We start from the raw sequence: 11,913 nt of genomic DNA on the forward strand, positions 1-11,913 counted from the left end.
GTGGCAAAGGTGTCAGTAGCAACTGTGAAGCTGTGACTCATTAGTCAGGTTCGGCAGTGGTAGTAGGCACTGGTCACACGGTGCTGACTCATAAGTCAGGATGGCCTTAGCGTGTTCAACGCAAGCCAATAAAGATTAGATCTAATCGATATCTACATTGGATGACTCAAAGAGCATTAATGCCGGACCGACCTCAAATTCGATGAATATTATAAGCGCTTGCGTGACTTACCCATCAGTCATTTATTTGTTAAGTTAGAGGCTTATCTATCAGTCTCTCGTCTGTTTAAGGCTAGTGGCTTACCTAGCAGCCAGCCTTCTGTTTAAATTAGTGACTTGCTTGTCAGCCACCCAATATGATTTTTCTAGAACCTCAAGTGATATTCACCTATCTGTTTAAGAGCAATAAGCTCTGTGTGATTATAATGATAATCATTTGATAATGTTTACATATAATATTGTGTTTTCTTGCTGGGCTTTGGCTCATGGGTGCTATGTGGTGCAGGTAAAGGGAAAGAAAAGCTCACCCAGCCTTGAGTGGAGAGCTTAGGTGGTGATGTGTACATATGCGGTCGCTTGACCACCACGGCCAAGGAGTTCTCAGAGGAACTAGGGGGTTTACCCTATTTTTGCCGCTTAGGTCGCGGGTTTGTAATTTTGGAACAGTAATGACCTTTTTGAGTTGTAAATAACTTGTAAATGTTCTTGTGGGCCCATGAACAGTTTTATGTATTAAATAAAACATATCATTTCCTTTTTATTGATTTTTTTCACCTTAGCCTGTTAATAACACTTAGAACACGTTTTTAACCAAATGACTCGGGTAACGGGTCAAATTTCTAGTTCACTGTTCACCGTAACAGTTTTGGGGTAACTAGGGCGTTACACACATCTAGGTGACATTAACTGTAACACCCTAATCTCCAAGGACCGTTACGGTGTGCCCTTTTAAACAATGCTTGTAACACCCCACATTACTATGGTTGCTTCCTAGAATGACGACTCGCCCTACAAACCAACACGAGTATTTCCAGCGTGCTTTGTCCTCACTTGCACGCTTCCTGGGAAAACTTCCCAGGATGTCACCCATCTTGAGATTACTCCAGGTCAAGCACGCTTAACTTTGGAGTTCTCAAGTGATGGGCTACCGACAAGAAGATGAATCTTGTTGGCATAGGTAATACTTATCAATCCATTTAAGACATCTTCAATTGTGTAGTTCCATACCTACACAGTCTTAGAATCATCACACTTGACCTTCCCCAGGCGGTGTGGAATTGCACAACTTTTTACCTGGTCTTTCCTCTTATGGATCACGGGATTCTGACTGTCACAATTACCCCCCCTTACGGGCCTGACTTCCCCGTCGGCCACACTTCCGGCTGGGTCAAGGCTCTGATACCATTTGTAACACCTCACATTACTATTGCTGCTTCCTGGAATGACGACTGGCCCTACAAACCAACACGAGTCTTTCCAGTGTGCTTTGTGTTAGAGAATATATATTATTGCTCAATGGAAAAGTGGAAAAACAAAAAATACAACTCTATGCAAATAATACAATGGACAAGATGATAGATTAAATAAATATTACAACTCAATTGCTCAAAATACAACTAACTAGAAAGATGTAGAAGAAGAAGATTACAAACTCAATACTATAATAATACAAGTAAATGTAGAAAAGAGAGAAAGAAGGGAATTATTAGAACTAAAACTCTAAAGCAAGAGATACCAATAAATATGTAAATAGAAATAGAAGAAGAGGATTACAAACTCAAAACAATAATAATACAAGAACAACAACTGAATGAAAAGATCAATGAAAAACACAAACTCACACTTAACCAAAGTGTAGAGTAATGTGGATCACCAACTTGAACAAGGTTCAAAACCTTTGTCCAAAAGCTTATTTCCCCCTATTCTCTAAGCACTAAGGGATCTCTCAAGGAAATAACTCTCTGGAATAATCAAGCCTCAAGGTGTATTTTTCAGCCAAGTGCTTTGTGGATGAAAAATGGTGTGTCTTACAAGTGAGCATAAGGCTCCTATTTATAGAGTTTTGAGACACCTTTTGAATTTCAAATTCCACCAACCCCCATGGCTACTACCAATGATTAATTAGATGTTTTATGGAATTGAAATAGAGATTTGGGAGTTACTTGGCTGTTGGAAACGTTCAAAATTGGATAAAAACTTAATTTGTATGAAGTTGTCAGCCACTAGGGCCGCGTCGCTTGAAACCAAGCGCTGCGGCCCTTGGTCATTTTCAGCAACCATTTTTTTTTAGTTTTTTTCCAAAACGTTCCAATTTATTCCCACTTGATTTTGTAACTTCCATACACAATATGGGAGTTAAAATCACATCGCTATCAGCCATTTCTCATATGGCTTTATGAAATCCAATCTCAAATGTGTAACATATAATATACACATCATTGGGTAATATTTGGGAGTTACAAATTTGTAACTGATTTTGTAACTCCAAAATATGTCACATTTAGGCACACACATGTGTCTAATTTTGTGACTCTCAATAATATGTTACAAGGTGTGAAAAATCACATTTTGTCACATTATTTAATCTAATATTATATTATATGAAATAATATAACACTTTGTGGCTTTGGATTTAAGTAACTAGCCTTTAGACTAGACAAGCGCTTTTAATTTTCATCGAACTTGAGGTCGGTCCAGCATTAATGCTCATGATGAGTCATTCAATGCAGATGTCGATTAGATCTAATCTTTATCGGCTTGCGTTAAACACGCTACAACCGTCCTTGACTCATAAGTCAATGCCATACGACTAGTGCTCGGTACTACTGCCGAACTTGACTAGTAAGTCACAACTTCACAGTTAATATATACACCATTGCCGATTCTGACTAATAAGTCAGTGCCATTCACAAGTGAGCAAGATTTGCTAAGCATTTGATATGCAATCAATGTCCACATTTAAATACTCAACATGCCTCAATAATCACCATGCATGTCTCAATAATAAGTCAGTGCCCCACGTCACTATGGTTGCTTCCTGGAATAATGACTGGCCCTACAAACCAACACAAGCCTTTCCAGTGTGCTTTGTCCTCACTCGCACGCTTCCTCGGAAAACTTCCCAGGAGGTCACCCATCATAAGATTGCTCCAAGTCAAGCACACTTAACTTTGGAGTTCTCAAGTGATGGGCTACCGAAAAGAAGATGCATCTTGTTGGCATAGGTAATACCCATCAATCCATTTAAGCCCTCTTCAAATGTGTAGTCCCATACCTATACAGTCTTAGAATCATCCCACTTAACCTTCCCCAGGCGGTGTGGGATTGCACAGCTTTACTCGGTCTGTCCCCATACGGATCACGGGATACTGACTGTCACAGTTACCATCAATAATGAAAATTCATGTAACCATACATAAGTAAATAGTATTAAGTACTAATTCATAGAAAGCAATATGCAATGCATATTTGCTTAATTTTATTGAAAAAATATTAATTTATTTTTATTATGTTTTTTAATTGTCATATAAATTTTAAATAAATAAATACTGCAACATATTATAAATGAATATTTAATATAATGTATGACATGAATATATTAAAAAAAATTTTATACCAAAACATTGTTATAGTATTTTTTTAAAAATGTTGCTTCATATATATCCAATCTAAATCAAATGTTTAAACTCTAAAATATTTATAATATATATGATAATAGTACTTCTTTAATTTTTTTTATATATATTTAAAATTATATTTTATCTATTAACATTTTGCTAACAACCTTAATTTTTTTCTTTGGAAAATATTAGTAGTAATCAAATCTAACTTTTTAAAAAATATATATTTAAAAATTAAAAAAAGATCAAATTTAAATCATTCTATTTGGGTTTGTATAATAATTATCTATATATATTGAATTTAAAATTTAAATTTAACTTATACAAATTTAAAAAAAATTAAAATTATATATTAAATATTATTATAACAATAATGATATTTTATAATATTTGAATTTATATTGATATAATTATTAAATATTTAATCTATCATATTTTTTAATTAGTTTTAAAGATATATTTATAAGATTATGTTAAATATATGTAAGATTTTGTTAAAGTTGACCAAAAAAATATAAAAAACGGTTAAACCAATAATTTGTTTGATAAGACACTTTTTATATATAAAGGTATAACTAACACAATATGTTAAAAATTGCACCATGATAACTTAATTTAAACTTTTCGTTTAAAAGAAATAAATTTTGTAGGAGAAAAGTTGTAATTATATCTCAAAATTTGTTCACTATTTTTAAAAATTAATACTAATATATAATCATAATCGAAAAAATAATTTAAAATATGATTAATTAGTACTAAATTATGCTCGATTATACCAGGTGAGCTATAATATTAGCCTTGTTTGGAGTTTGGAATTTGGTGGAGAAAAAAAGGCTAAGGATAGGAATATGTAAGGAAAGAAAAGGTATGGAAAAAGAAAATAAAAATCTTATGTTTGGTAGAGTACGAATATGTTTGGTAAGGAACCAAAAAAAATGTAGCGACAAGGTCCAGTGCCCACTGAAAATAATTTTTTTTAATAATTTATTGATTATATATCTAATATCAACAAAAAGCCCCAAATTCTTTGTAATTTACTAATTATTTACTCCATATTAACAAAAAAAGGTCGCCATAAATAATTTTTAAAGAAATTAATCATTCATAAAAATAGATAAAACTACTAAAATTAATTACATTTTTATTTGAAGTAGACAACTATAATTTGTATGTTTATTGATGTCAATTAATACATATATATTTTATTCTAAGCTACCGCTGCACAAGAATACTAAGTCTGTCAATTAAAAAAGGTGTGAAAAAAAATGAATTCTTGTTATAAAAATATTTCTTTTGTTTGGTTATTTGATACAATAAGAGAGAAAGATAATAAATTCTTTACAAAAATAAAATAATTTATATTCATTTCATTTTTTAACAAATTATTTATAAATAAATAATGTTTCCACTTAAAAAAAAATCACAAATTAAATAATTTTTTTTTTCAACTTTAGATTTAATATATTAAATCTAAAAATATATTTTGAGATAATTTACACTAATTATGAACTAAAGGTTATATCGTGTCTGAACTAAAAATTACATCATTAATTACTTAAATTATAATTTTTTCTTATAGCATAAACTATTTTTTTTTTAACATTTCTCCCTTTCTATATTCATCTGTTAAACATCAAATGTGATTACAATCGGTTGTCTGTTTCCTTTATCAATTGTTTATCAACTTCTCCTATAAGACTTTCCTCAGAATGGATACCCATAACATAATTATACAGAATGCATCCAGCCAACACGAGATCAACCTGTATATTTTGTTGAATAATATGACTCAGCTCCACTTATTAGCATATACATTAGAAGTTAATTGCACAAAACATTGCAAAAAGCTACAATCCTCCAAAATAGAGAGCTATATCTATATGAATGTCAATTTATACATTGCAAACAGTACACACCTTTGAATTCATACAACCATAACCTTGAGAAGAATGCTAAAAAGGGTAGCAAATATGTTCTTTATTAGCTAAACTTTTTTTTTTCTATACATATATGTGATTCCTAGAGTAATTATTACATACATAATACATTCTATATGTACACAAATGCATTGTTTAGTGGTGTCAGGTGATCTGTGCAAGAGAGAGATCTCATAGCATAGTAGTCTTCCATGGAAAAGACTCTTATTATGTTTTGTGAGTATATGTTGAATGTGACATGCAATTCCTATCATCAAACCTGATCTATATGGCCTTGTCCGTACATATGGAGCACATATGTCCTGGGAAAGACAGGTCATGCTGGTCTTGCAAAATAATAGGCTCATCTTTGAAACAAAGAGATGAATCACAATCACACCCATCTGTTGAGGCATGCCTAACTACCATTTAAGGGACACAATTTACATTGCCAGAAACTACAATCCTCCAGAACTGATTGCCATCTAACCTTCCTCATATGTTTATTATTAATTCAAATATATAGATACAAAGAAAGTAAAACATTTATATTTTGTCAACATCAACATATATTATATAAATGTATATTCATTTGCATTAAGTAGTAACATTATAACATGTGTGAGTTAATATACACCACACAAACAGGCAGCTAAGACAAGTAATCAACACACACAGAATATGACAGAATAAGTTTCTCTCTTGGGTTCCTCTCTCTCAAGCCTTATGACACCCATAGCAAAATAATGAGAAACAAAAGCCTTTTCATCATCCAAAAGGTAAGCTAAAAACTCTTGAGTTGAGTTTTATGAGCCGAGCTTGGAAGAGTACACTAAAATTGGATCAATTGAATGGACCATTTTTCTAGTAACTCAAGAAACCAAGCAAACAGTGAAACTACTCCCTCTTTTACTAGGCAAGCTCAAGCCAATCATAAAATCATCTCAAATACACTCTCTTTTTATCAAACTGGCATGAAATACACACATTAATATACAAGTTAATGAAGAAGCTCATTAAGAAGAAGACCGAGATAAAAGCCTTAAACTAAACATTGAATTGAACCAATACCATTTGATATATCTGTGCTTTAAATATTTTGAATCGACCAAAAGGAAATATCTCAAGAAGAACTCTAAAAGATGAAAGAAAGAAAGAAAAGTGGACCCCCATAGTAAGGTCCATGAATATGGAACTTAGAAAGTGAATTTGTTTTTAGAATTTTCCTATTATTGCCTTCCCACTTTATGGGGAGAGGCAGAGCCCTTTTATGCTTTCTAAGAGAATAAAATAGGGCTCATTTTTTAATTTCAATTATATGCATTTGGTGGAGTACAACACTCCAACCAACAAAAGATAATAAATGACAGATATATTGAACAAGAATGGGAATGAACAAATCCATAAAAATCCACATATAAGAGAGGCATCCTTTATGTCTTTAAACATATCTAAACGTCAATTTCAATTCTCTGCAGAAAATTGCTGCCAGAGACCAAAGAACCACATCCCAGTGCCAATTTTCTCCTTTTTCAATTCAGTTGATCGGTTATGAAACAGTAAGTAATATCTCCCGTGGCATAAAGGCTTGGTAAGGATTTATGCAAAACCAAAGAACTTGAAAACTCAACAAGTTGAACCCTCAAAACTTAATGAGTTTTGGAGCTCATTTCCTTCCACAAATAAAAATGCTTAAAATATCAACACCCAAAGAAATATTATTCTTCACCATCCAAAGAAAATAAAACTTATGATTAAAAGGTCCATCATTCATGATTTTGATAAAGCTAAACAACTTGAACACTAACAAATAGTTTAAAAGTGAATGACACAAAATTCCTAAGTAGCACTAGAGAAAGACAAATGATAAAAAAAACAGCTAGAATGCTACAAATTTGAATCATCAAACAAAGCACGGACATGATAAAAATCAAAGCAGGCTATCCCCTTCGCCTCCATGTTGTCTACTAATGTCATAAGGATTCACTTAATAATAGACTCACACTGACGATCACAAACAGATATTTCTAGAGGAAAAACTTTCAAAACACATATAATGCCAAAAAGAAAAACACAACTAGGCCTGATAGAGCACTTCAGTGAAGAAAACTCAGAAACAGATTCACCTGAATGGATATTTTGCACTCTCAACACATCATTGCATTTCTTCAAATCAAACGTACATAGAAAACAAACAACAAAGTACACTATAGGATCCATAACACAATACGTTCATATATATATATATATATTGTTTAGCATCACAAAAATACAAAAGGCCAATTAAGACGATACCCAAGAAAATCTAGCTTTAATAGGATAAAAGCAAAGATAAAATTAGATAAATGGAAGAGAACTCACCTAAGACCAACATCACCGACGATACCAATAGCGAGACAACCCAGCAGAGTCTCCGTAGCCCGAGCCCCACCAGAAAAAACAACCCATGGATTCGAAACAGAGGGGCTTGAGTGAGTGAGCTAAGCGGAGAGTCAGAGAGCAGAGGGATGGAAAGACGGAGAGAAAAGGGCTGTGAAAGAGCTGAGCTATGAGAAAAGAAGCCCCGAAATAGCAGAGGGAGATAGAGAATCGAAGAAAATATAAAAAATAGAAGAGTTCTTAATATTAAATTACGATATATTAATTATTATTGGTTTCCCAGGTGAGCTATTATTAATATAACACGTTTTAATTACTTGAGATTTTCACGTGTATACGTATGTAAATTTTTTTTAATAATCATCGTATCAAAACACTAAAATCTCGGTCTACATGCACTAATTAAACATGTCGAATCTCTTATTTACCTCTCTTACCCAGTGTCCGAGTAAACAGGCTATCATTACAAAGTGAGACTAGAAAAAGTAAGAACAACGTGAATAAATAGCACACTATATCATAATAAGAATATGCATATATATACTGACAAAAACGTGAGTAAACATACTGAAACAAACCAAATCACTATCTCAAGGTGGAACTACTTTCTCTCAAACCTATTGGATCTCTTTTTCGTAATCTTTTTTTTAGTAGCGGGAATTCGGCTTCTATTGATTGATTGGTAAGCAAATAAGTTTGATATTTAATTTCAATAGTGCTAGCTTGAGTTTAACTTAGTTTTTTTTTTCCTTTTATGTAAATGTAAAACGACAATGGTGTTTACTTTTTTCAGTTAAAGGTTTTTTTTGGTGCCGGATTCCCGCTATTGAATCAAACACATATACCACAAAAAATGGAACCTTTATGTGATTTTTGTGAGGTGATGAGGGCAGTGATTTACTGCAAATCAGATCTGGCTCGTCTTTGCTTGCAATGCGATGTTTGTGTACACTCTGCTAATCTCTTATCACGTAGACATGAACGGTCATTATTGTGCGACAAGTGCAACAGACAAGCTGCCATCGTCCGATGCGTGGATGAGAAGATGTCACTGTGCCAAAGCTGTGATTGGAGCAGTGGTGGTAGCTGCTCCGCCACAGGGCACCACCAGCGCCAGCCGATGTATTCTTACACTGGTTGTCCTTCTTGGGCCGAGTTTTCCAATATATTCGAGTCACTTCTCAACGGGCCTTGTTTAGATAGTCATGGTTGGGGTGTAGAGCCCACTAATAAGGATCAAACTATCAAATCATCATCATCTTCTATCGTTATCCCAAATGCAGATTGTATGCCTTATTTTGATCAAGATCAACCAGCTTTCTTTGGTGATGAGTCTGTTCTATCCAAGGTACGTAAAAAGTTGTACATGATTCATAAATATTATGTATGCGATTAGATTTGAGATTACCAAAGTGTTTGTTTACTTTCAGGGTCATCCCAAGCTCAAGGACGTGAATATTAACATTCCTGATGGCAACGATTTATTTATAAGCCTAAACATGGATGCAATGAACTTTGGATGTAATAATGAAGTATTTAACTCTTCACAAGCTTGTGTGAATAGATACCAGTTTGATGGTGGAGGAATGGATAGTACTATACTAATGGAGAAAAACTTATCAGTTACCGAATCCAATGGTCCTACTGAGAGTGCAATTGAGGTACTTCTCCTTGTTCAGCATACATGTTTTATGTTTGGATATTATTACTATTATGATTGAGATTGAACCTTTTGTGTGTTTTGTTTAGGCATCGTCATCAGGGCAGCAGCAGGATTGCATGGCTTTTCAAGCTTCACAAGTGTGTGGTTCAACTAGTGTGATGCAACCAATGGATGGTGGCTCTAATTGCTTGCTTTTGAATCCTACTTTCCCTTCTGGCCAAGTTCACTCTGGCATTTCTCTATCCAACATTACCGGCGAAAGTAGTGCTACTGATTATCAAGATTGTGGAATGTCACCAGTTTTTCTAACTGGAGAATCTTGGGAGTCCTCTTTAGAAGTTAGCTGCCCCCAAGCTAGAGATAAAGCTAAGATGAGATATAATGAAAAGAAGAAAAACAGAACGTTTGTTCCTTAACTCTTTCTCAGATATATATGCTCTTGTGCTAGCTCTCCTTTTATTCAAAGGACTAGTTATCATGCTCTATATATATTTTCTTCCAAAACTGTTCAAAGGGCCTCTTTGATTATATTTGAGTTTCTAATGTATCTCTTGTTAATTTGCATTTCAATATGAGAAATGTAACTGTGGCTGCAGATGACATTTTGAAGATCAAGGCAAAAATGTCCATACATTAAGAGATTTTATGCAATACTTTTTGTGTAGGTTTGGGAAACAGATTAGGTATGCATCTCGGAAAGCCAGAGCTGATACACGAAAGCGCGTTAAGGGTAGATTTGTGAAAGCAGGAGAAGAATATGATTATGATCCTCTAATGACAAGTGACTTCTGAGGAGTTAGGATCATGATTAATTTCCAAAAACAAGTCTCATCAGCATACAAACTAGTTCTCTCTTCTAGCAAATCTTCATTCACACCATTTCCTCTGTCCAGAAATTTCATGGTTTTTCAAGTCCATATGGAGAAGCAAAGACTCATTCATTTGATTCACAATTTACATGGTACAAAGTTATAAAACACAGCTGACACTCTTGAGTCGAGGCTGTATTCATTTTTGCATTATTTTCGATAGTTAAAAAAAAAATACTGTTTAGTAGGCACTAAATATTTATTGTTAGCTTGTAATTAGCATAATTTTTTATTTTTTATTTTTTGTGTCCTCTGATGTAAACTCACAAGAAATTTTTTGTTAAAGAAATAATAAGAATTTACACAGGAAGAATATAAACTCTAAGTTTTAGCCACAATTCCAACAACCGAATAAGGTTTTTGGTTAATCATTTGTAAAATAGAAAAGGGCTCATTATACCATATAGTACTCTAGAATAATGGGAGGGAACTTGTTCTTAATAATTACACAAGTGAAACATGCCACTCTCATGTTTAAATTCTCATTAATTATAATAGCTTATTACCAAAAAAAACCTTAGTCATTATTATTATTATTATTTATGAATTTGATCGGAATGTATAGTATTGATTAAAATGCACCTTTGACACATAATCTTGGACTGTTATATATATATACATAAATATTTTTTTTTCAGGGCTAGAAGTAATAATAGATTTCAGGAGGGGACACTGATTAGTGATTACATTACAAGTAGTGACTTGGACCTTGATCTTCCTTCTCAGGTTATTAATCATCTTTAATAATCACTTAACAAAAGAGTATTTCACAAATATGTCGGCAGATTTTCTACAACATGTTAGTTAGACAGTTTTGGCTTATATTTGACTTTAATTATTCCAAGGAAGTGACTCAGCATTCAACAAGCTATTATGACACTTATATCACATATTAGATAAGTGATATGCTTTACGTGAGATTCATTATGATAGATTATCAAGTTCTGTTTACACTGACACGAGTGATATTAATTAATTATAATTAGTATATGTTCACTATTTTTAAAAAAAAATTTAGTGATGGACGACCACTTAAACAAATCAAGATATTTTATCACACGAACACTCAAAACCATTTTTCTAATCATATTATTTGTCTCTAATCCCAACATGGCAAAGTTTGTACTTGATCAAATAATTATATACTTATTTTTTCCCCTCTGAAAATAGGAGACAATAAAACCGGTGAAGAAACTCTAATTGTGGTGATCCTGGATTCACGTGTTTGTTTCGTTGGAAATCACCTCACGCAATCTTCTCCAAGGAAAATGTCCACAACACACATTTTGTGGTTAAATTCTTTGCGTTTTTTTTATAGTTGTCATTTCTCTATGTTTTTCTTAAATGTTTTGACCACTGGTTTGGTTTTTCTTAGTTTAGTTATACTTTTCTGCAAATAATGTTCTCAATTTTATTTAATTATTTGATAATTTCTCTCTCTCTCTCTCTCTCTCTCTTTCCTTCCT

The 11,913-nt window shown here is 33.0% G+C and overlaps 1 protein-coding gene across 1 annotated transcript; it reads left to right on the top strand.

The window, feature by feature from the left end:
- Positions 1 to 8,526: 8,526 nt before the first annotated feature.
- On the top strand, positions 8,527 to 10,524 carry LOC133814102 (zinc finger protein CONSTANS-LIKE 12). The gene is made up of 4 exons (XM_062247106.1): positions 8,527 to 9,299; positions 9,346 to 9,576; positions 9,665 to 9,981; positions 10,244 to 10,524. The coding sequence occupies exons 1-4, from the start codon at positions 8,769 to 8,771 to the stop codon at positions 10,368 to 10,370; spliced, it is 1,206 nt and encodes a 401-aa protein (XP_062103090.1). The 5' UTR covers positions 8,527 to 8,768; the 3' UTR covers positions 10,371 to 10,524.
- Positions 10,525 to 11,913: the final 1,389 nt, after the last annotated feature.

Source organism: Humulus lupulus, chromosome 2 (assembly GCF_963169125.1).
Source record: "Humulus lupulus chromosome 2, drHumLupu1.1, whole genome shotgun sequence".
In the NCBI taxonomy this organism is placed as follows: domain Eukaryota; kingdom Viridiplantae; phylum Streptophyta; class Magnoliopsida; order Rosales; family Cannabaceae; genus Humulus; species Humulus lupulus.